The sequence below is a fragment of the Mytilus californianus genome, unplaced genomic scaffold (assembly GCF_021869535.1).
Source record: "Mytilus californianus isolate M0D057914Y unplaced genomic scaffold, xbMytCali1.0.p SCAF_2, whole genome shotgun sequence".
In the NCBI taxonomy this organism is placed as follows: Eukaryota; Metazoa; Mollusca; class Bivalvia; order Mytilida; family Mytilidae; genus Mytilus; species Mytilus californianus.
In genome coordinates, this window is record NW_026262668.1 from 95,432,637 (window position 1) to 95,460,017 (window position 27,381).

Here is a 27,381-nt window from a genome sequence, read left to right on the forward strand (position 1 = left end):
CCAGCTAGACATGTACACCTTACAATCATTCCATACACCAAATATAGTAGACCTATTGCATACAGTATAAGAAAAACAGACCAAAACACAAAAACTTAATTATAACCACTGAACCATGAAAATGAGGTCAAGGTCAGATGACACCTGCCAGTTGGACATGTACACCCTACAGTCCTTCCATACACCGAATATACTAGACCTATTGCTTATAGTATCTGAGATATGGACTTGACCACCAAAACTTAACCTTGTTCACTGATCCATGAAATGAGGTCGAGGTCAAGTGAAAACTGTCTGACGGGCATGAGGACCTTATAAGGTACGCACATACCAAATATAGTTACCCTATTATTTATAATAAGAGATAATTTAACATTACAAAAAATCTTAACTTTTTTTTCAAGTAGTCACTGAACCATGAAAATGAGGTCAAGGACATTGGACATGGAACTGACGGAAACTTCGTAACATGAGGCATCTATATACAAAGTATGAAGCATCCAGGTCTTCCACCTTTTAAAATATAAAGCTTTTAAAAAGTTAGCTAACACCGCCGCCGGATCACTATCCCTATGTCGAGCTTTCTGCAACAAAAGTCGCAGGCTCAACATTAAAATGAAAATTTTGAACAACTGACTCATCTCAGTTTGTATAGGAGCAACAACCTAACAAAAACAAGATATTTTGCTGCAAGACATATATTTCATGTCTTTGAGATTTAAAATCTGTTTGAATAGAAAGATTCATGAACAGCTGATGAAGCAGGCTTTCACAAAATGCAAACTGCATCAATAGTAACAAATTTTCATAGTTCTTAAGGGAAACATATTTGAGGGAAAAAAAATTTGGGTGTGCTCCGAATTTGATATATCATAAACCGTAACTGTACAAAGTTTGTTTAAAATTTGACAAAGGACTCAAAAGTTAATTCCTAAAGACAGACAGACAAGTTGATTCCATTATATTCCTACAAAATTCGTTTTTTGACAGGTATAATAAGTGCATACTTTGATGTTAGTCCAGAGGATGAGTACCATCTCCATAAATCATTTGAAAATTGAGGTATTAAAAGTTCAGACACTCACAAGCAAGAAAGGTACACAACAAAATATATTCAATTTTTTAATCATAAAGCATAAAAAAAAAAATTGAAATAAAACATTTACATGATTACTGAGAAATGATTACAGGTTCAATGATCTGTGTATATAATATCTTTATTGGGGTACTTTTCGTGGTTGTAAGTGGTTATAAGTGAATCATAAATTTAAATGTTCAACAAAATAAAAGTTTCCTATTTAGCTTCTAAGAAAACTAAATATTTCCTAAAAGTTGTAAGATGATAAGTAGAATTTGTTAAAAAACATGAAATCAATTGTTAGTGAAAACAACTTGTTTCTCAATCTACAAAAACTGGTATCAACAAAAATAAAGGAATCAATGGCAGATCTGTTTTATATCAACAAAAATAAAAGAATCAATAGAAGATCTGACTATAAACACTACCTAAGTTCAAATATATGCCTTTTAACTTCTACTGTATTATGTAAAGATCTTAAAGGCTGTTAACCTCTTTTATTTGTGCACAAAAGTGAATAAAGATTGATACTTAGCATCAAATAAAACATTTTGATCGAGACAAACAGTCCTACCTGATTTTCCATTTCTATATACAGGTAAGCAGGAAGTTAGACATATTAGATAGCAGGAAGAAATAGTGTACTTTTACATTGTTTATTCAAAATTCAGGTTATAAATTGTTGAGATTATCAAGGAGTATGTTTGATCGGGCCCCTATATGGCTCCTATTTCAAGCTTAATTTTCAAATTAGGATTGAATGGCAAAAATCAAGATGTACATGATGTATCATATATTTAACAATGACTATATAGGAAATAGGTCCTTTGTAAATTTACATATCAGCTCCCACTTTATGATGTCATAATTAAATGCACCATGCATAAATCAATTTTTTTAACCAAATTCAATTAAAATATGCAAATTTCAATATGTTTTTGGGACCGGAAACATAAAGCACATGCGTCAACATAAAAGATTTTTAAAAATTTATGTTTGTTATAGGAAACTTAATATTTGACTTGAAAATTCAGTTAGCTGTACCCAGCACTATGTTTTCTAGGCCTAATTGTAGTTGGAATTCAGAAGATATTGTTGACTTTCATAAAAAGCTCTACTTTTGACCTAATACTGATGTAACAGGCAAAGATTTGTAAGAGAAACTTGACAAAAATGTCCCATACACTTTTCACATGTATACACATCAACCTGAATATAAAAATAAGGAGATGTGGTATAACTGCCAATGAGACAACTATCAACCACAGTTAAAATGAAGTGGTGTAAGCATTTATGGGCAACCGTACAGCCTTCAGCAATGAGAAAAACACATGCCGTATATTGAAGCATTTTTCATCTTGAAATAAATATAATTCATCAGTAAATATTGAAAAAAGGAACCCTTAAAAACTCAACCACCGATTTCAGATAACCAACTTCTGCTTTATAATTCTCTAAACTAAGAATAAATTCTTGAATTTTTCAAAATTAGCAAACTGTTATACCTTGGTTTGAGACACATTATAAAAGCACCAATAAAACTTTCCATTTCTTAAAAGTAGCAAACAACACCAATGGGCTTATTAAAATCAGAGACATATAATACAATATGTAATCTCTGTTAAGATATAAGTCTAATACATAGTTGGTTTCACATCAAGATCTCTTCCAGAATCAAGTTTACTGAACATTAAACTCATCAACCTATATATATCCTTTACCCCCTTAAGCTTCTTTGACTTCACCTGCCTCCATCCCAATCCAAGCCCAAAAAGTGATAGTAAAAATCATTTCCCCCTCATAACCAAATGTATGTATCATGTTATTAAGATAGCTAGCAAGTATTCATAATTCTACACACTTACAAGTATTGAATATTTTTACCTGATGATCAGTACAAACATGATTAATACTTCAAGTGTACAATTACAGCACTATCTTAACATTGCTTAATTACCTGTGTTATATCATTTAATCCATAAGGGGATTTCATTCCTCTAATCCAGTTTTGAACTGATTCTGGGAAGAAACTTCTCTGTCTCTGTAGAGGACGATTCCTAGGAGGGTTACATATGTGGCAATGTTTACAGAAAGGATGGGTATTACTCATTGTATTTTAACAACTTCAAAATGGAATATTCCAAAAAACAATCATCTATTTCAAAATAGATTTTACACTAATCGAAAACATGTGATTTGCAACAGATCTAGAACACGGATTTGTTGATTGAAATATAACAGAATTTTCACATTTTCGTTTCTGATCAAATTTTCCAAAAAATGCTAACTCCTATCATGAAAGTTAAACACCCATTTTTCATTACTGTAATAAAATCCAAATCTGTGTAAGTTATAGCTTCCTAAATCATTAAATCCCACTTTTTTTCAAAATATTCAGCGTCTATGTCATGTATGTATAAGCATCAGAATTATAGAATAAAAATATTATATTCACTATATTGTTGAAACATTTATCTATAATGTTGAAATGTTGTATATGCCAGTTTCATCAATCAAAAACTGCCAGGACAAATATTTTCAAAATGCCTTTCTTTGTATTTATGGAATTGCAGTTTATAATACTATCCAAGTATAATCACAAATTGCGATCTTCTCGTCTACACTATGTGGTATTGACAATTTTATTCCGACATTATAATTCATATATTGATCTTGATATTGTCCACATTTTTTTAGGTTTCACAGTTAGGATTAGAGTCATTTCCAGGACAGCAGACATCTTGCAAACTCATAAATTCTGTCACCATATCCCCCTACATACACATCAATAAGAATTAATAATTTCCAATCAATTAGAAAAAATATGAATAGCCGATCATCAGAAAAGTCAAATACATTGTACATGAAATGACCCGAGGGACACAACTTAATTACAGGAAAAGTCTGAAGATTTTGGTTAGATATCAGAAATAAACAGAAAACTTTATTATGTAAAACATAAGCCTACAGGTTGTTTTATACATCATAACATCACAAAAAAAGTGCCACAATGTTAATCAAACTAATTGGCAATGATTGTAATAAAGGCTCCTAAGGGGGTATTGTTATCCTTTGAAAAACAACTATTAAAGACATTATATATTTATCATTATTCTTGCGATCAACAAACAGTCACAAATCATCATGCCTAGTGACAGACTAAAAAGAACCAATACCATATTTCTACTAAAATAAAACTGATCATTCTACATCAGTTCTACAGGGTTTACATAGACACAAGTTAAAATCTATGCTTGAAAATGCTTCAATATATTCTTCAAATTCCTACATTAGTAATGAAATATTCCCAGTATCACTGAGACCAACAATTTTTTCTTTTCTTTTGGCAAATGACTAAAGTATTCAACTCTTAACCCTTCATAACTTCAAAGATGGAATACCTTCAGACCCTGTATGCACATTATAAGACATTATTTTATCTCTACAACGAGAAGATAACAGATAAATATTTACACAATCAAAGCATTATTTTCTTTAATATTTTAGACAGTATGTAATTAATAGCAACTATACATTGGCAGTATCTTTTATTTTTAACAGAAAGTTTACATCAGAATATCCCTGTAAACACATTCAAAATTACAGGAAATTCTATATTAAGAAAAGCAGGTATTTCAGGCAAAACTCTTTAACTGAGAATTCTTCTATGTACCTGACCTTATACCACTGATCAAGAAAACTGAGGGAGATTAAATACATTGTAAATAAAATAAATGGGGAATGTGGCCAGGGGACACAGATGATGCCCCCGCTTGCATATCATATAAAGTTATAAAGGGACATAACTGAAGAACAGTAAAAGTGACACTACCCAAATTTGTACTTGATCTGAGTTTTGTGGTAATAAGTATTGTGTATAAGTTTCATAACATTTGGTTGAGGCATTCTTAAGTTAGAGAACGGAAACGAAAAAATTCAGCATTTTTTCCATTTGTAAAGGACATAACTCTAGAACAGTAAAAGTGACACCACCAAAATTCAAACTTGATCTGTATTTTGTGGTAATAAGCATTATGTATAAGTTTCATAACATTTGGTTGAGGCTAACTTAAGTTAGAGAACAGAAACCAAAAAATTCAGTGATTTTTCCATTTGTAAACAGGCATAACTCTAGAACGGTAAAAGTGACACCACCAAAATTCAAACTTGATCTGATTTTTGTGGTAGTAAGCATTGTGTATAAGTTTCATAACAATTGGTTAAGGCAAACTAAAGTTAGAGAACGGAAACGAAAAATTCAGCAATTTTTCCATTTGTAAAGGGGCATAACTCTAGAACGGTTAAAGTGATGCCACCAATATTCAAACTTGATCTGTGTTTTGAGGTAATAAGCATTGTGTATAAGTTTCTTTAAATTTGGTTGAGGCAAACTTAAGTTAGAGAACGGAAACCAACTTTGGGACGTACGGACGAACAAGGGTAAAACTTAATGCCCCCTCCGCTACGGCGGGGGCATAAAAACCATACTCTGACTAAAATATAAGTGATTTTGTCCGTTAAGAATTTGTTGTTGAAAGCAGATCTTTGGTAGTCTCTGCTAAGTTCATTTACAACTCATCTATAGACATGATAGACTCTGGTGACTTAGAGCAGGTGTCATATGTTCAATTTTCCATGGTGGGGTCAAAATACCATGGATAAGTAAAAGTGTAAAAAACTCTTTCACAAGACCTATTATTCATACTTTTTAGAGCATAATAACAACATAAAGTTCTTTAAATAACTATGATGATTTGATGATCTAACATCTTTTATCATGTTAATTGGGGGGGGGGGGGGGGGGGTTAAATTTTCAATGGTAAAAGTGGAGGGGGGGGTCAAAATACCATGAATTGTAAATGAATTAAAACATCTTGTCCAAGGCAACATCTTTCATTATACCATGTATACCAAATACTTATTGGAGCATTGTTACAATATGAGGCAGTTTGTATAACTATGATTTGAAAATCTGAGGTCTCTAAGATGGTGGGAGCAGTTTTCCATGGTAGGGGGTTAATATACCAGGGCTAATTAAAAATATTAAAACATCTTTTCCAACATGTTTTATTCTTACCAAATACATATACACAAGATATTGGCCTGTGCCTTCTACCTGTACTATAATCCATAATACTATTAATGAGGCTTGCAGTTTATTGGCACGTCAGGTAAAAAACAACTACTGCATCTTTCTAGATGCCAACAAAGTAACAAAATATGTACTTTAATCCATGTTAACAGTAAAATTTTTAGATACCTTGGCTCTTTGTATGATCTGTACTGAAATTTGAACTTAAGATTTAACAGTAAGATTTTGGGTTCATTCTGAGACTGTTCTATAAATAGTGCATCACAAATTTTGGTAATGATTTACACTAGGAAGGTTTTTTCATTTTAGCATTTTAGTCATAAACTTACTGCTTATCATGCTTATCATTGAAGTAAATTTGCAAGCTCTTAAATAAATGGAGAATGTATCCATGGGACACAGATGATGCTCCCGCTTGCATATAACATTATAAAGGGACATAATTAGAGAACTGTATAAGCCATGCCACCCAAAACTCGATCCGTGTTTTGTCCTAATAGGCATTGTGTATAAGTTTCATAACATTTGGTTGAGGCAAACTTAAGTTAGAGAATGGTAACAAAAAAAATCAGCATTTTTTCCATTTAAGAAGGGCATAACTCCAAAACGGTAAAAGTGACGCCACCCAAATTCGAACTTGATCTGAGTTTTGTGGTAATTATCATTGTTTATAAGTTTCATAACATTTGGTTGAGGCAAACTAAAGTTAGAGAACGGAAACCAATTTCGAGACGCAAGTATGTACAGACGGACAAGGGTAACACTTAATGCCCCTCCGGTGACGGCAGGGCATAAAACCTTATCAATACAATTAATATGAATAAAAGAAGGTATGTGGTATTTGTCAATGGGACAGCAACTAAACAAGAATAATAACCAAAAGACATCTAGAGGGCAACAAATTTATTTATTTTGTAAAAAATATTTCCGTACTCCTAACAACAAAATTATTATATTTAAATTTACCTATGTACGTTATTTTATTTAACACCATTTTGTCCTAGGTTATAGTTTTCTTTTTAACATTGTTTTATATCTTCTTTATTAACATTGTATTTATATAGTGTCATAGATCAAATTTATTTGTTCAGTGTATGTTTACTTGTTTTTGTTGTCTTTTTGATCGAGTTAAGCCATTTCAATTGATATTTTATAGTGTGTCTTTTTATGTTGTAATGTTACACTACTGTTTCAGGTTAGGGTGAAGGTTGGCGCCTGTTAAAAGGTTTAAACCCGCTGCATTTGTATGCACCTGTCCTAAGTCAGGAGCCTGTTGTTCAGTGGTTGTAGCTTATTGATGTGGTTCATAAGTGTTTCTCGTTTCTCGTTTTTTTTTTTTAGACCATTGGTTTTCCTGTTTGAATTGTTTCACACCAGTCATTTTGAGGCCCTTTATAGCTTGCTGTTCAGTAAGAGCCAAGGCTCCTTGTTGAAGGCTGTACTTTGACCTATAATTGTTTACTTTTTACACATTGTGACTTGGATGGAGAGTTGTCTCATTGGCACTCATACCACATCTTCTTATTTGTATTAAACAATAGTCTATCATTTGTCTATAGAAATAATAAAATTCTGTCAATAAATTAACTGCTTATTTAAATATATTTATCAAATACTAGCTGTCAGAATATTCAAATGGTCAACTGATAATCTAGGAAAAACTTTCATTTTCTTTAAATTTTTAATGAAATACATAATATATATGTCATATGCATGTATGTCATCTGTTAACTTTCATTATACATGTATAACAAGACTGGAAAAATTTACATGTCTTCACTCCTCAATTAATTCAAACTAAATATGTTTACAGTCTGAGATTTACAGGCAGGTTTCATTGTGTGTATTAATAAATCTTGATGTTGCTCAGGTGACTCCTGCCAGATATACATACATGTATTTATGCCTCTTGCTTGGGGGAAAGTGCATACCTCTGCAAATTAAAATGAACCCTTAAAACAATACAATTCTTTTTCCTGTGGTGGTATTTTCCATTGCCAATCCAAATCACTTTGTAGATCTTACTTGTGCAGTATTTAATATGTTCTTATTCTGAAAAGGCACTACATATTTGCGCAAAGTCAAACAAACAACAATCAATCAAATCAAATGTAGTCACCAATTACTATAAGTAACTGAGAATCTGACCTATCAGCATAATCAGTAAGCACAAAAATTTACACCTCCATTATTGAACAATGCAGAAAAATCAAATTAAAGTGACTCTGACATTTGTGAAAGAGAGTCAAAATAGCTACATAAACTGCAGTTAGTCAGCATGGTCAGTATTAGATTGACACATTTTCTGACATTTAGTTCAGGAACATTTGGATCAATGTGCATCTTCAACAATGGCATCTTTTCAACAGTATAGAATTTATATATAATTCATGGCTTAAATCTCTTTTCTTTTTACTTCTTCTCCCTTTCTACAAGTTTTAGTCCAAAATGGAAAAAAATAATAAAAATCTGCATTGAAGGACAATAACTGCTATCTGGCTATTAGAAGTAGACTGATAAATTTGGCTTAAATGACCTATTTCTAGATCTTGTTTCCTTTTACAGTTTCTATCTTCTTTATTTTTTTTTATCAAACTCAAAAAAATTGTAAAATTGACATTTAAGAGCAATAACTCTTATAACAACATGTTTATATGGAGTTGACAGACAATTTCAGCTGTATGACTTTCTTTGGGTCAATATCCCTAATGCCCCTCAAAATGAGGAACACAATTATATAGGCAAATTTAAAATCTCTATGCAATGATATTGGACATCGGCATGGTGCTATTTTTAATAATTGACCGAGTTTAACAGCTGCTAACCATTTGTGATTTTTTGATGTAAAACCTTTGTGAGTTGTTAAATGTTTTAATAGAACTGAATTTCCCTGAGATTATCTAAATGTGTGAAAATAGTGATCTTTTACTTGCTGAAACCACATCACATAGGGCCTTTCTGGTTATCCAAATTTGTGAAAATCTAAATTTTGTACCCAAAAATTCAACACATACATGTATATGAAAATGTGTATCATTCAGAACGAGCAATCATACCTATCCAAGTGTAAACGATGTGGATACATGAATTGAAGAAAAAGGCTACTATTATTGCCTTTCTGAAAATTGGGTATATTGATCCATTTGTAGATTTTGACTTGATAATTTTTGCTGTTAACAGTTTATTGCGTGAACCCCTGAGGGTTCACGCATATTTATTAGTTAGAAATATAGTCTATGGAGGAATATTCGGAAGCGAAATTATTGTTCATTCGGAACACCTATTCATCTTATCTGTATTAGCTTCCTGCAATTAAGAGCACCTCCATACGGTATATCTAAGATATTTAAAACATGACAATAAAGAATTTCCATAAATCGCTAATTCACTTATCTGATATATAATAATAAACAATCTATAGATCCTTTTCAAACATGTATATTTATTGTAAAGCTACATTTTATGCATTGCAAAGGGTTTACTGACTTGAGCAAAGTTGACAGTTGTACCCTTTGATAAACAAGTGAAAGTTAAATGGTCAAGATTTAATTATAATGACCTATGGTATCAAACATCTGTGTCTAGATATTCACAGAGAGATATTTTAAAATAGTGCTGTGGTTTCTACATAATGAGTTATAGTGGGCTTTGGGATTTGATTTGTAACAATAAAATCATTATGCACACTTGTCATTTTGACAAATCAGATAAAAAAAAATATGTTTCAAATGAAAATAAAACAAGTAGAATAAAGACTGTTCGTTAATATACATTTTTACAAGTTTTACTGTTTCCTTTTTACAGTATTCTCTATCAATTAAGTTATCTTGTAAGTTAATTAAATGTTTATTTAATTAATTGATGTCACTATTATTTCAGTGACCGCTGCAGAAAGTCTCGACTCGTTCAAAAGACTACTGCATGCACATTAGATTTCAAGTCCCATGTTTTTATTTGCACCATGTATAAATGTTATTTACAGCACAAATTATTTCCTTTCTGTTAAAATTATTTTTGGACTTGTTAAGTATGCAAGCGCACACCAAACAGTGACAGGATAGTCAAAAACTGGGGGTGATCTCAGGTGCTCCGGAAGGGTAAGCAGATCCTGCTCCACATGTGGCACCCGTCGTGTTGCTTATGTTATTACAAATCCGGTAAATAGTCTAATTCGGTAAGTCACATTCGTGAAAAGGGAAGGGTATTGTAGTTACGACATAAGGAACATATCCGATATCATCTGTGAAACGGTTATTCCATAACGGTCAACCAACTTGTGATGGCGTCCGTAAAATTTACGAAGGGATGATTTCAACTTCACCATTTGGAACTCTTGGTTTAATAGCTTCCTTGTGAGCAGCAATCCTCTATCAAGGAAATCATGATAGGAAACACAAGCCCGGGAATATCGTATCAATTGGGAGATATATACTGCGTATGCAGGCGCTGCTGGAATGTTGCTACATAGAAATGGAAAGTTCACAATTGGGAAGCTGAAATCATCTTTTTTGTCGTAAAGTTTTGTTTTCAACCGACCCTCATTGTCAATTTCTAGATGTAAGTCAAGATATGAGGCAGACTTAACTGTATCTGTAGTATCCTTTATCTCTAGTTCGATGGGATAGATTCATCCAACATAGTCACCAAATTTTGTATTATTTAGTGAGAGAACATCATCTATATAGCGGAACGTAGAGTTAAAGGATATTGCTAACTTCTTATCTTTCTTCCTAAGAAGTTCCTGTATGAAGTCAGCCTCATAATAATAAAGAAACAAGTCGGCAAGAAGAGGGGCACAATTGGTTCCCATTGGAATTCCGACAGTCTGTTGAAAAACACGTCCTCCAAAAAGTTATGCCTCTCGAATAATTGGATGTAGGATGTGTACTAATTGATAATTTAGTCTTAGATGCATGATTTTTTTAATTAGTTGGACTAGCTGTCAGTAACTGCGAGTACTCTCAGATCTGTACTTTGTGTCTATTTGTTGTTGGGATATACAAGTACCCGGCCACAGCCACTCTGTGTAGTATTTCTGTTTGTATCCATCTGATGAGTTTAGCCTTTTTCAACTGATTTTTATAGTTCGTTCTTATGTTGTACTGTTACACCACTGTCCCAGGTTAGGGGGAGGGTTGGGATCCCGCTAACATGTTTAACCCCGCCACATTCTGTATGTACTAGTATGTGCCTGTCCCAAGTCAGGTGCCTGCACTACAGTGGTTATCGTTTGTTGATGTGTCAGTTACATATTTGTTTTTCGTTCATTTTTTGTACATAAATTAGGCCGTTAGTTTTCTCGTTTGAATTGTTTTACATTTGTCATTTCGGGGCCTTTTATAGCTGACTATGCGGTATGGGCTTTACTCATTGTTGAAGGCCGTACGGTGACCTATAGTTGTTAATTTCTGTGTCATTTGGTCTCTTGTGGAGAGTTGTCTCATAGGCAATCATACCACATCTTCTTTTTTATATTTATAATTAGATCAAGTAAGTATCTCTCGCGGGAGAGTTACACTTATTGATGATTGGTCGGTAACGAACATTAATGTGTCCTGTTAGCTGACCAGTTCGCAATGCCTCATTACTTATTTCTAGATTAATTTTATGATTTTTTGGAAGAAGGTACATGTGTCCTCCATGTTTTGAATTATTATTATTCTTTAAGAAATTATACGTCTTGGAATCTTTTTTTTTCTCCCCTTGCTTTATATTTAACACTTCTCTCAACCAAAATTGTAATGATTTACAACAAAAAGAAAATATTATCCTCCACACACATGGCCAAGATAACACTGATATATAATTTCTTATTCAGTTGAATTAATAATTAGAATAAAAAAGTTCTAAGGTTCACGTATTGTCTTTTTTTTTTAAAAAAGCAATTTGTCTTTATTTTTTTTATTGTTTTGCCAAAAATGAATAAATTGGTAAAAATCATGATTAAAGGGCAAAGGCCATTAACTCTATCTATTATAGTTTTTAATATGAAAGACTAAAAATTGGTAAAAATCGTCATTAAAAAGCAATAACTCAAATAAGGATTTGCCGAATAATTTCCACAATATTTACTTTATTTATAGATCCTGCCAAGCAGACAATTTTGGCCTTTCAAAGTCTTTCTCTGTCTATTACAGTTTTCAAGATTATAAGTAAAATTCAAAGAAAATTGGTAAAGTTGCTATTTACATGGAAAGCAATAACTCCTAGGAGTCAACTGAAGATTTCAGCAATGTGAACTTATTTGATGATCTTGTTCGAACCCCCCCTTCTTTCAATTTTTCTTTAATAAAATATTTGAATGTTTCATGGTGTTCTGGGGTTTGGAACCCCCTTTTTCAAAATGGCTTGATCTGCTCCTGAGCAACTATAGATCATGGTACAGCTTCAACAATGAGCAAAACCAATAAAATTACTATATTCTTATAAAACTAAGAAGATGTGGTATGATTGCCAATGAGACAACTATCCACTACCACTAAATTACAGGCTCCTAACGTGGGACACTCCGACAAGAATGTGGTGCGATAAGCATGTGTATGTGTTTTTAACTCTCCCCTAAACCTGGGACAGGGGTACAAGTCAAATCGACCCCTGAAAGTGTGAAATCGGCATCTAGTCAAATCGGCATATATTTAAAGTCATTTTGGCACCTTATATTATTTTCTTTCTTTTGATTGCATACATCGTTAAAAATTCAGCAAATGTAGCCTTAAGCAGTTAGAATACACAATAAAAAAAAAATAGGTTTGTTGTTTTAAGTTTCCCAATATTCTCTTAATAATGTTTTGATTGGTTTTCATTTTAAAAATGTATGAACTTATACCATTTATAAATATAATCCTTTTGTTGCTTAAACTGATTTGTTTAAAATGAATAACGTTGGCATCAATTTTTGTATGTCTACTAGCAATGTGCAGTATACTATCCAGATCCGTATAGTGAACAGGCATTTATACCGACTTGTATAGTATACTGCCCATTGCTAATAAACATACAAATCTTGGTGCCAACGTAAATTATTTAATACAAATAGACAGGAAATACAAAAAAGCTATTTAACTTACATGACTTAATTAAAGTGTGTATATCCGCTTACCGAGTTCCTGTGGTTTAATCCTGTGAAAATTAGAAGTAATAAAAGGCCAAACTGACTCACTGGCATCTAGTGAAAATAGTTTTTTAAAAAAATATGGGAAAAAAACGGAGTATTTTATTCACAAGACATCATGTTCACCATGGGTAACTCTTGGGTGCCGAATTAACCAGGTCCGGATTTGACCTGGTGCTGAAGTGACATGAATCAAAGTCGCCTGAAGATTTCATAATTATAGCAAAAAAATGGGGGAAATAAAATATTTTTAGTAGTATTATAATACTAAAAATATTTTATTTCCCCCATTTTTTCGCTATAATTTTTAAGTTTTGTTAATTTAAAGTAAGTACTTTCTATTTTAATTGAAATTTAGAAAACTGATGGAAACTGAATGCCAGAAATAGTTTTGAATTGACAGATACTTTTCCGTGAAGTATAAGTGCAATAATTTCCAATAAAACGGACTGGAAGTGGGTGTACGGTATTACCCTACAGGATATTTTAAATACAAATGGAAGGAGTCTAATATCGTACATGTCAGCTCTTAAATATGTTAATGTTCATTAAGTGATATAAATTTTGACTTAGCTTTGCTTATATCAATGATTTTTGTTAAATAATCAAATTAATTGCAAAATAAAATAAACAGAAAAAAATGCATAAAACAACATCAATTCGATATGAGAAGAAAGAGGTAAAAAATGTTAATTTTGATTCTATAAACCACCAGTCCGCTGCCAATTGATTTATAGAGATAGACGTTGACGTGTTTGCAAACTATTCCTCCTTAATTGCGAGGGTCCTCTGTGCCCCAGTGGTCTAAGTAGTCAGTCATCTCATATATCCCTAGCCAGTCAACACTAAGGTTGTGACTTCAAACCCCGCACATGCTTGGTAGGTGTGTTCGAATATTAGTTGACTAGGATTGTCAGTTTTCCTCCCGAACAATAAAACATAAAAATCTTTACCACAAAAAGTTCGCAAACAGCAATGAAAGATGTTAAATATAGACGTTATTAAGAAAATGTTCCATGAAATGCTGCTGGAACAATTGAAGATGATGCTTTAATTCAGGAAGACCAACCGACTTAGAATTAGTAAAAACTGCTGCAGCCTCTCAGCTTACAATGCTGTACTTGATCGTAAAGACCGGTTTGCTCAGAGTTAGAATTCTTTTCTGAATAGATTGACATGTCTTTCTTCGGACTGAACTAGGACGATAAAAACTGGATGAAGGTATCTGTCTATATAATACAAATCAGGGTCTATATTCATATCGCTTATCAAACTTAAGTCATGCATATCACATATACTGTCAAGTTCTCATCTTGATGTCCATGTATTATTTGCAACTGAACGTTACAGTGTGTGTGTGTGTGTGTAACGTTACTGTCTGAAACACAAGTCCGTCATAATCATATCTAAATTCGTACTAATAATTTTTTGAAGCTTTAATACAAACACAAATCTAAGGACACTTGCTTTTTGGTCCTTCTTTTGCAATTTTGTGCATCTATACTCAATTTTGCCAATATATAATCAAAATAGCAGTTGACTGAGATATCTTTTGACTGTTTATTATGTTGTATTCTGTGATCAAATATACTGCCAGAATCTACATCACGACATGAAGCTGTGATACTGTGAATTTAAGTAAAGATTGAAAGACTTGAAGATGATCCTGGTAATAAATTTATTAGTCCAAGTTATTTCCAAATAGCAATCCTTTTTTGAATTTAATCAAGGTACAGAATTACACATCAAGGTGTACGGAAATACACGACATCCGTACGATATTAGCCACAGTGACTTTTCTGTTCGATATGCTCATTCTCGGTATTTTACGTTGAATGCCAAGGAAAAAGTCAAACATTAATACTATCTACGAATGATCTAGTTACCGGTTTCCTTCTAAAATATTGTAGTATCAAACAGGGAACCAAATGAGATTCATTTCGGACCTAAAGTATACGGAATTACACGGACCGACTCTATCACTTTTCCTAAGTGGCGTCAGACATTTTCTTTTATGACGTCAACATTTTAAAGGAACCTTTGAGATGTCCAGTAATTGTGTAGACAAATAGCAATAAGGTGTATTCTGGGACAGGGGGGTTATAGAACAAAATAAGAACAAACTAACATTAGTTAGGGAGGTCTTGCCTCAACAGATCAGCATATATATGAAGCTTGAAAAAAAACAGGAGAAAAGGCAAATGAAATGAAATAGCCTCCCAAACCTCCTTGTGACTAGGGTTGTCATGTATATATATGTGAACATTATCCAGTTATCATGATTAACAATTTCTCAGATTTCTTTTCAGTACGACAGTAGGCCTATTAAATGCATGATAACAGACATGATCTATATCCTTAATCATTATGTTTAAGTTTACCCTTCACACAAACTCCTTTTCAAGAAGTCACTTACTCTAAAATTGTCCCTAAAGAGAGCCATGTCACTTTCTTTCCATTTTATCAATATATGATTCTTGTAAAATACCTATCCAGTTATTCAAAGTGTCAAGGTCAACAAATTCTGCAGTCAATTATTTTATTAAAAAAAAAATCCTCAAAGGAATCACTTAAATTTGCTATTTCATGCTGTCATATTTTTTTCTTATATGTCTTCGAGCTTGTATGATAGTGCATTTTAACAATAAAACGTGGTTTCGCTTAAAAAAAACCCATCTGGGCCTTTTTTTTCTCTCCTTTACTCCTTCTTAAAAAATTTCTGGGTAACCAGTCTAAGCACTTTATGAGACTGGTTTGGTGTCCAAATCCCATTCCTATTAGCAGACTCTATTCATGAAAAACATAAGAGGACCAGTCTAATATTCACATGGCGTTGAAAATGGCCGATCAAGAGTAAGTTACATGTGGAAACGAAAGAAAACATGAAAACATGACCGCTTACCAATGATAATTTGAATTGAAGAATTTATATCATTATATATTCACCATATTTTGTGGCATAATTCATTTGAATTATTAATAGTGGCATCTGACCCACATGATTTTAAAAATGCAGTTTCATACTGAAGACAATTTATAGAAGATTCCAGAAACATATATAAAGCCCAGCGGAAATACTTATAGTTGTACTTTCAATTTATGAATGCTTGTTCTTAAAAAAGAAATAGAAATGAATTTAAAATACATGCTTACACCAGTTATCTCCCGAATCAATCACTTTTCGGAGCGGATCCAGGATTTTCAAAAAGGGGGGCACCGGGTTAGCCAACGTTGGGAGTGATAATTTTTAAAAGTCTATGCATTGTCTTCAATCTTTGTCGTGATGGCAGGGTAATCTCTCTTGTGAATTATTCTCTCTTGTGAAATTATAGTCACTTATGAAGTTTCTCCGTTGTACTGTCGTAGGTGGCGCTTTATTAATAAAGGGAAACAAAATAATAATAAAAAAGTATTTAGAAAAAATTAAAATTTAAAAAATTGTATAATCAGGTAATTGAATTGACATGAAAAAAATGAAAAGAATGCATTGATCTCATATGAAGCTTTATAAGGGGGCTGGCCCCTTAATCCGCCTCTGCTTTTTGAGTTTCAGAATTTTTTTATTCAATAGACAACTATGGCCGGTTGAAAAGGTGAATATATCCAAAATTGTCAACCCTAAAAGGATATATTCCTGAACGTGCAAATTGAAGTGAACTAACATTTTAGAATTGACCATTGACTTGCGTTAGAAAATTATTTTGTATCTTAAGGATTTCTTATACAGTAAAGGTAGACTCTGTTTGTAAAATATTGATGGCCCTGACAAGGGCTGTTTATAAGGGATAGCATTGGCACTGGATGAATTTCCAAGCATTATTTCCTTGTCACTCGATGGCTTTAAACCTGACATTGCCATTTTGTTTATATACGTCTGTGACATCATTTATTGGATGATAAGTCCTGTACAAATCAAGAAGCTGAAAAGGTCAATGACTGGTGAATAATTAGGTTATTCATTGCTTTTAATTAGAATTTAACTGAATAAGTCCATGTCACTTGGGTATGTGTTCATTGTGTTGCCTGATAGATATGTTAATCATATGTAAGGTATAATTATAGGAGTTATTTTGTATACTAGTCCATTTCATAACCCTTAAAAGGTAATCAGTTGATAAGCATGATCATGCTGATAGGCTTGCTAAGAATTATGAAGGTATTTTATTAGCATGATTAGTGTTGTTCCATGTAAATGTATGGGTGGATGGGATGCTCTTTATTTTTACACCACCATGCGTAAAAATTTGGCATTGATCATTTCCTCTAATTGTTCGGACTATCTTTATGAAATAACCACTTTCCATCAAATTTTAATAGAGTGCCTCCCATGCCCCCATTCAATTCATTTTGAAACAAAACTGAAATAAAATAATTTAGGCAGTTTTTGCCAAGAGACAACTGAAAAGACTATACTATTGTAAACACAATGACCTTGTGAATGCAATGCCTGGTACATGTCCCATTTTCTATTATTAGGATTGTTTTTCATGACATGTAGCTATATAGTTGACCATACTACAATGTTTACCATCATTTTGGTTTTAAACATTCTGAGAGTTATTGGACTTGGACCTTTTTCTTATCCTCTGCCTATTACAACATATTCAGAAGCCGATGACAGTGTCATAAATGTACAGTATGTGACAGAATTGAATCTTGACTGTCATTATGTTCACTTGACCATACCTGAGTACTGCCATATAAGTTTGATTACTTACATATGTATGTGTTGGTATGATGGGACTATTTCAGAAGGATTATGTTTCCATTGAAACACTATGAATTGCATGGATAATAACAAGCTCCAAACTGTAAAGATAATGTAATATGTGTAGCTGGTGTATGTTTGACTATGAGATGGAAACTCAATGACACAATTGCATTAAAAAAACAAACATGACCATGTCAACATTCTGTGATTCATGTGTATGTACATGTATAATGTTGAATGATTTATTTTTTCAGACAAGCATTACATACACCCATGGAATGGGCACAACGAAAAGATAGGGTGTTACTGACCATTGTTTTAGAAGATTGTAAAAAACCAAACATAGAAATAACAGACACAGGTTTACACTTCAAGTTAGTATTTTCACGATTAAACTACTCCTGAAATCAGTTTTTGTGAACTTTCTTTGTGACTCTCATTTAGGACTTAATCAGTCAGTTGATAAGAACAAACTCCTGGTGATGTGATTTCAATATACATGTATATATTTTACCCCCACTAAGCAGTGTTCTTCCAGGGATATTTTGATAGCTCTGTGGTAGCAAACAATTTCAGGGATTGAAATTAAAATTTACCAGTTGTAGCCCAGCCATTGTAATTGTTGGCCCAGTGTTATTTGATCAATAAAAAATATGGAAAAATTTAGTAGCTCAGCAATTGGCTACTGGAACCCTGCGAAAGACTTATTCATGTTTTGGGTTACAATGTGATGTTACATTTGTAATTGATCAGGTTTAAGCTTTTGGTTTAGGTCTGTATGAATGCATGAGAAATTAAAAACATTTTGTATGTGAATTCACTACATGTAGATGAACATGTGCAAGGCTTCACTTTACAAATGTACCTTGACCTCAGTTTCAGAGATCATTGGTCTATGAAATAATTAATGTACAAAGGTATAACAATATGCAAGCCATCTTACATTTAGTGTGTGAAATTTTGTTTTGATAAGTGTACTTCATACGTACTTATCAAGTCAATAAACAGTAGCATATTTCTATTTCAGAGGCAAAGGAGGAACAGAAAATAAACTACATGAAGCAAAAATAGAATTTTTCAAAGAAATAGATAGCAAAGTAAGAAAATATCAGTCTATAGCATCTTTAAGTTAAATCTGGTGTTCTAGCAAAACTAACATGATTTAAACAGTTTCATTATAGATTTTTATGCCCCCGCCGCAGAGGAGGGAGCATTAAGTTTTACCCTTGTCCGTCTTTATGTCCCAAAATTGGTGCTGTTCTCTAACTTTAGTTTGTCTCAACCAAATGTTATGAAACTTATACACAATACTTATACCATAAGGCACAGATCAAGTTCGAATTTGGGTGGCATCACTCAAGTTCTCTAGTTATGTCCCTTTATAATGTTATTTGCAAGCAGGAGCATCATCATGGGACACATTCTCCATTTATTTAAACAATTTCTGCATAGGAGAAAAAGTGCCTAGTGTCATAGTTTATGGAGAAACAGGAAAACATTCATTGGTTGTTCCATTCAAAGATAAGGATATATTTTATTGGTGTTATTGAATAATCTACTAGTCAAGGTAAAGTGAAATTGTGGTGAATTGTTTATATCTATTGACATGAGCTCCCTTTCGATTTTTATAAATTTTAGATTTTACGTTTCCGAGTTACAGGGTTTTATTCATAAAAAAAGGGGGGATTTTCCAGTTTTCGGACAAAAACTCAAAAATGCTTTCAGCAATTCTTATGAAACTTTGGTGAATTGTTTGTATGTATTGATGTAAGCTCCCTTTAGAATTTTATAAATTTTACATTTTACATTTCTGAGTTATGGGGTTTTATTCATTAAAAAAAGGGGTGATTTTTATACGACCGCAAAAAAATTTTTGTGGTCGTATATTGGTATGACGTTGGCGTCGGCGGCGTCGTCGTCGTCGTCGTCCGGCGTCGTCGTCGTCCGGCGTCGTCGTCCGAATACACATTAGTTTTCGCACTCTAACTTTAGTTTGAGTGAATGGATCTCAATGAAATTTTACCATAAGGTTCACTACCACAAAAGGAAGGTGGGGATTGATTTTGGGGGTTATGGTACTAACAGTTAAGGAATTAGGGGCCAAAAGGGGCCAAAAATAAGCATTTTTGTAACTTCCAGACATAACTTGTGTGTAAATGTATGGATCTCTCTGACATTGTACCACAAGGTTCCATATCACAAAGGGAATGCTGGGATTGATATTGGGGGTAATTGCCTCCAAATTTTAGGAATTAGGGGCCAAAAAGGGGCAAAAAACAAGCATTTTTCTAGTTTCATGACAATATCTTGTTTGTAAGTGTATGGATCTTTATGAAATTGTACTACAAGGTTCCATATCACAAAGGGAATACTGGGATTGATTTTTGGGGTAATTTCCTCCAAATTTTAGGAATTAGGGGCCAAAAAGGGGCAAAAAACAAGCATTTTTCTAGTTTCATGACAATAACTTGTTTGTAAGTGTATGGATCTTTATGAAATTGTACTACAAGGTTCCATATCACAAAGGGAAGGCTGGGATTTATTTTGGGGGTTTTCCCTCAAAATTTTAGTAATTAAGGGCCATAAAAGGGCAAAAAAAACATGCATTTTTCTAGTTTCAGGACAATAACTTGTGTGTAAGTGTATGGATCTTTATGAAATTGTACTGCAAGGTTCCATATCACAAAGGGAAAGCTGGAATTGAGTTTGGGGGTAATTGCCCTAAACGTTTAGGAATTTGGGGCCAAAAAGGGGCCAAAAAACAAGCATTTTTCTAGTTTCCAGACAATAACTTGTGTTCAAGTGTATGAATCTCTCTGAAATTGTACTGCAAGGTACCATACCACAAAGGGAAAGCTGGGATAGAGTTTGGGGGTGATGAAGCATAAGGGGGTTCAAAAAATTGGGGGGAGGATTTTTTTTCCCTTTTTTTTCTTTAACATTTTCCATTTTAAATTGGTTATTTCTGATTTATATATAAAAGCAAATAATAATGATATGGTTTGAATAGGCATACATGTGAACCTCCCGACGGGAGTACAATAATCCCGTTTTCAGGGGTCTCCTCCCGACCTCCCGTTGAAGAGGAGAAATCCCGTGTATGAAATTTTTCATGAATGAAAAATTTCTGCCCAACATATCATCTCAGGCATCTGGTGTAACTGACATTACCTGAAGTTATATTTTACCTGTAAATCAATTAACATGCATAATTATATGGCTTCACTTGTCAGCTTGGGTGTCAAACATACAGGTAATCAACGATTTTTACCTCAGGCTAACTGCCGTTGTGTAACAAAAACTGTGTATTTATTGGGTTACTTCCCTTGATTTATCCTGTTTTAAGTTACTTTCCTTTTAATAATGAAAATTTTTAAAAGAATATAAATAAAATATAAATTGAACAAATAATCATAAAAGGATGGTTATTAAATGATTTTAAATGTCTTAGGACAAATAAAAAAATAATAATTTGAAAATTATTTGAGGATTCTATACTTCCTTTCAAGGCTTAAATTGAAATCTATATAATAATTATGACCCTAATTTTACAGATAAAATGATTTTCTGAGTTTGCAAATAAAAACTATTTGCAAGAGAAAAAAAAAAAAATAAAAACTATTTGCAGATAGCTAAACAAATGTTCTGGTTGCAATGATTGTTTTATAGAATATGAAGTAAAAAATTTAAAGAACATACTGGAAAAAAACAATGTTAGATTGAACATGTAGAATATAAAGATGGAGAAACTTTATAAGTACAAGGGTTCTATTAACATAATAAATTGGATGGAAAGTTGAAGAAAACACACTTTAAAAGACCATTTTTACAGCACACGGTTACATTTACAACAAAATTAATGTCGATTAAAAACCTCCTGATCTGAGTCCTAATCTCCTGACCAAAATTTCCCAATCTCCTGATCTGAGTTTCACAGTCCATCACATGTATGAATAGGTAAATTGAAAATTTTTAAGTTCTTAGACCACTTTCATTCTGTGTCAGAAACCTATGCTGTGTCAAATATTTAATTACAATCCAAATTCAGTGCTGTATCAAGCTTGAATGTTGTGTCCATACTTGCCCCAACTGTTCAGGGTTCGACCTCTGCGGTCGTATCAAGCTGCGCCCCAGCGGAGCATTTTATTCAGTTTTCGGACAATAACTCAAAAATGCTGTCACCAATTCTCATGAAACTTTGGTGAATTGTTTATATCTATTGATGTAAGCTCCCTTTTTATTTTCATAAATTTCTAATATGACATTGAGAATTAATTGAACTTTATTTGTTTATAGTTTGACAACAGATTTACTAAGCATTGCACAACAGCAAGAAATCTTTAATTGAATATAAATTCAATTCATATAACCAATTTCAAGTTCTTTGACTACATTTATTCAGAAACCTATAATATGTCAAATATTAAATTACAATCCAAATTCAGACCTGAATCAAGCTTGAATATTGTGTCCATTTTTGCCCCAACTGTTCAGGGTTGGACCTCTGCGGGCATATCTAGCTGTGCTCAGCGAAGCCGTTTATTAAATTTTGGTAAGGATTATATGTATATCCTTTTTTTAGAGAGTAGGATATATGAGCAAATTTTACATATTTCACAAGTATTTTTTTTTTGTCTTGCAGGAATCAAAGTATGCAGTTTTACCTAGACATATATCATTGATTTTAAAAAAGAAAGATGCCACAGAAGAACATTTTTGGCCAAGATTATTAAAAGAAAAAACTAAAGTAAGTGTTTGATTTGAATATTAGTTCTACAGATTCTGTCCAGTTAAAATCCAAATGAATGAACTGAGATTTTATCATTATTTTACAAAGGGAGACTTTTAAACAATTGTGTTCAATTAAACAGGTGAGATGCATTGCAATCAAATAAATTATCTCTCAAAAGCAACAAAATTCTACCTTCCTTTGTGTAATAGCACAAAAACAAGAATGAAAACCCACATTTTCCTACGTTTGCAAATGACAAAAGCAGTTCTAGTAATGGCTCTATTCCATCTGGCATTAAAACCGTGGGTTGAAAACTTTTGTCAAATTTTTGTTGGCTTCTTGGAAAGGGAATTATTTTATATTTGGTCTCCAGCTTGATACTGTTGAGATGAAGTGTGTAAACAATATTTATCTGCCCTGCAGCTGTTTCCTGATTACCAATACTTTCAAATTTTAATCAAATATACTTAGTCTCACAGGTCCAGGGTCTGGGTCTTGTCCTTTTTATTTCGTGAAAGCTCTTGATAGAAATCATGTCCAAAAGTTGTCATGTTTTTTGATATATATAAAAATAAGAAAGTGTGGTATAAATGCCAATGAGACAACTCTCCACAAGAGACCAAGTGTGTTCTTTTTTCACATTTGACACTTTTAGTTGAATAATTCCTAGAAACAAATTTTTGTAAAACAAATTATGAAGAACTGTATGTGTTGATAGATTTGATTATCACTGTTTGTAGGTACATTGGTTACATATATTTGATAATAAATTATGAAGAACTATGTGTTAATAGTGTGTTTATCTCTGATTGTAGGTACATTGGTTAAAGACAGATTTTAATAAATGGAAAGATGAAGATGACTCAGATTATGAAGGAGGAGGAGAAGGAGGGGCCGGTGATATGGATTTAGAGTCTGTAAGTTAATCAGATAAGGAGAATACTGTGGATTCATGGAGAGTTGTCTCATTGGCACTCATACCACATCTTCTTATTTCTCATTATAATTTTTGGGATACTAATTTTCACTGATCTCATGGGTATAGGTAAACCACAAATTTGAATGTTCAATAAAGGCTTGTATACAGGCTTTGGCACAAATATAAGTTTTCCTCATTCCATGAACTTTGGTATCAATGCAAATAAATGAATCCCCATGAGATCATAACACAAAACTTTTTTCCTTACACAAATTTTGGAGGATGATTTAGGGAAAAAAGAAAGCATGTTGATCTTAAAAAGTATAACATCATGGGAATTTTTGTAGGTCCTGACTGTGAAATTGTAGCTTATTTCTGTTTTCTTTAGTTGACATCATTCTCATCACTTTTTATGTTCATCTGGAAGACTCACCTATTTTTATCTTACAAATGACCATTTCATTTTAAGCTCACTAACCCATTTTTTTTTACAAAAAATTCCTACTTTGAAACTACTGTGCCTATTAGAACCAGACAGCCACGAAATCATTGGGGTATCTAGTTAAAAATTGTGTCCGATGATCTTGTCTACCAACTTATATGGTTGACATGGCTGAAATTAGAATATAGAGGTAAAATGTAAGTTTTTCTATTATCTTTAAAACCTCTGTAGATTTAACCAAAACTGTCAGACGACTCCTTATCGGAGTTATTGCCCTTAAATGATGATTTTACCGTTTTTATTTTGCCTATTAGGTTGAAAATTATGATGGATAGAGAGAAACTTAAAATTGCAAAAGTGATCAGTAAGAAAAAAATCTATAAATAAAAAAAGTTTTTATGCCCCCACTGCAGCGATTAAGATTTACCTTTATCCGTCCGTACGTCCCAAATTGGTTTCTGTTCTCTAACTTAAGTTTCCTGTGACCAAATGTTATGAAACTTATACACAAAGCTTATTACAACAAAACACAGATCAAGTCTGAATAATGTGGCATCACTTTTACCATTCCTGAGTTATGCCCCAACATAAATTCGTTTCCAGTCTCTAACTTTAGTTTGCCTCAACCAAATGTTATGAAACTTATACACAATGCTTATTACGATAAAACACAGATCAAGTTCTCATAGAAAACGCCAAGAACTGAATATGTTTTTATATGCACATTACTCGTTAAACACATATAAACAGTAAAAGATATTTTATTATCTACTTTTTCTTTTACCCCCCAAAAAGAGACATCAATGCTTAATTAATATTAAAATTAGTGACACAAAAGGAATAGAATCTGCATACACAATGATATACATGTTTCATCATGCATTAAATGCAAGAATCAGCCGTAATTTTTTGACAGTAACGTGTTATTTTTTAGATGATGCAGAATATGGGTGGTATGGGAGGCATGGGAGGTATGGATGCAGGTGGTGATATGGTTAGTATAGATATTAAACTAGAAAATGATCAATTTTTGATTCAGCATAGCCAATGGCATCATAGACATTTAGGTTAAGTCTGTGGTTTAAGTTTTTTTTAGAAATCATTAACTTTGTTAAACCTTCATTGAATTTCATGAAACAGGGACAGAAGCTTTTTATGATCAAAAGACAGTATCCATTGCCAAATTTTGAAACTATTTTTTGTTTCAATTTTCTGTTTTCCTTTTTTTTTTCAGTTGAAATGAAGAAGCCTTTTCTCCTTTTTTTTTTTTTTTTTTTATCAGTCAATGTATTGAAATGAATAGTTTTGTAATTCTGCACTTGGGTGAAATTTACCTGATTTTCTGATTTTGACTGTTATGGTATGAAGATATATCTTACACAAAATTTGGACCACCACACAAACTATTCTTAATGTGAGACAACTGAAATTTACTCCCATTAGTTTAGTCCTGAAATAGTCAAATCCAAGGTGTATGGGAGGCAACTCTTGATATTCATCTCATTATAGACAGGAATAACATCAGTTTTAAAGAATGTCTGTCACACAGGAATGCACAGAAGAAAATTCCCATGTTTTCACAACATTTCCACAAACATTTGAGCTATGTTTGGGCAAGTTACGGTGTGTTTAAAAATAAAATATATAACTTGTTTAAGTAATGCCCCTAACTGATATATCTACTCTATATCTGTAACTTGCTGTTATTATACCCCACGCAATGGATTGCGTCAGGTATAATGTTTTTGACCTGTCCGTCAGTCTTGTTCTTGTCATCGCAACTCCTCTGAAACCACACAACAGAAATTCATGAAACTTTGTAGATAATAAGGACATACTATGTAGATGTGCATATCGACAGGAAATTATGATTCAATTTTTTTTCTAGGAGTTATGCCCCTTTGCACTTATTGGCCTCAATATACTACTGCACAGTTTGTCATTGCAACTCCTCTGAAACCACACTACAGAATTTCATGAAACTTTGTAGATAATAAGGACGTACTATGTAGATGTGCATATCGACAGGAAATTATGATTCAATTATTTTTCTAGGAGTTATGCCCCTTTGAACTTATTTGCCTCAATATACTACTGCACAGTTTGTAATTGCAACTTCTCTGAAACCACACAACAGAATTCCATGAAACTTTGTAGTTAATGAGGATATAATATGTTAATGTGCATATCCACAAGAAAATTTTTATCAGTTGACTTTTGTAGAGTTATGAATCTTTGAACTTAGGAATCTGGTGAGATTTTGTTTGTCCAGTGACAATGTGGGGGCGTGGGGTATGTGAGCGTGCTCACAAAGGTTCTTTAATGATTTTGATGTTCTGTTTTACAGGAGAATGATAAGGAATCCAGTGACAGTGATGATGAAGATTTACCTGATTTAGAATAAATGAAAATCCAGTTTTAATGCTACTAGTGACTGCATTGGGGAACAATATACAAAATATGCTTAGAATTCCTCCAAAATTTTGGATTAATTGTCACAATTAACAAAATAATCACATATTTAGATTGACGTATGCAGAAAACAGTTTTGTGCTGCCTCAGCCTGGACTACTAATGTCCTTATTACAGTAAAACCACTCACATTTGTTTTTATATGATTAAATGTTCATTGGACCATGTCAAGTAAAATTGAATGTTTGTTAGTCTTTGTTTTAAATGTTATTTTTGGATCATGTTGTTTTGTTAGAAATTGTAAGAATGTTTATTCACCACAATGATTCATCCAATAGAAACATTTATACAGCCTCATACATACTGATCATTCATTCAACAATACAAACATTCTTCTGATCTTAACTATCATCAACATCGTCATTCTGTTATCGATACTGCAATTCTGTACCTACATCAGTAGATTTATGAGGGGAAAACAAAAGATAACAGATGATGGCATATTACTGGAAATGAGTTATTATCTGATTACAAGTTGAGCTTTATCAACCCCATCAAAGGTTCACTAGTAATAATTAGCAGCAAACAAATAAAAAGTCCTGTGAACAACTAATTTGTATTAATTAAATGTATACTTCTTCTTGAAATGAATAAATATTTAAATTGAATGGTTTTATTTTTTTGCTTTGATTTTCATTTGTATGGCTTTTTAAGAAGACGCTGTAGAAAATTGGTAAAACTTTTGTCAAGAGTAGACAAATATGTTGCCAACTGATTTGTATGTAATTGTTTTATCAACTTTGCATTTCCTACTGTGCATAAAATTAAATCTGAATGTTTTTCTTGTTTTTTTCAAGGATAAAAGGATTTGTACCCTGCACTAT

General features: G+C 32.6%; 2 protein-coding genes across 4 annotated transcripts in view; one reads left to right on the forward strand and one right to left on the reverse strand.

Annotated features, from left to right (window-relative positions):
- Positions 1-15,794, reverse strand: part of LOC127730443 (nostrin-like) — a 40,526-nt gene extending 24,732 nt beyond the window's left edge. Inside the window, exon 1 of one of the 3 annotated variants that reach the window (XM_052238865.1) lies at positions 15,698-15,794. In XM_052238865.1, the coding sequence (XP_052094825.1) occupies positions 15,698-15,724 (27 nt within the window). In that variant the 5' untranslated portion in view covers positions 15,725-15,794. Of the gene's footprint in view, positions 1-1,652; positions 1,689-3,035; positions 3,174-15,697 lie in introns of those variants that run through there. The other 2 variants (XM_052238864.1, XM_052238866.1) reach the window with 2 other exon arrangements.
- A 245-nt stretch (positions 15,795-16,039) lies between these two features.
- Positions 16,040-27,165, forward strand: LOC127730456 (co-chaperone protein daf-41-like). The gene is made up of 7 exons (XM_052238886.1): positions 16,040-16,134; positions 18,247-18,366; positions 19,020-19,089; positions 22,635-22,739; positions 23,540-23,641; positions 25,020-25,079; positions 26,433-27,165. Exons 1-7 carry the CDS (start codon positions 16,109-16,111, stop codon positions 26,487-26,489), a joined length of 540 nt encoding a protein of 179 aa, XP_052094846.1. The 5' UTR covers positions 16,040-16,108; the 3' UTR covers positions 26,490-27,165.
- The last annotated feature ends 216 nt before the right edge of the window (positions 27,166-27,381 follow it).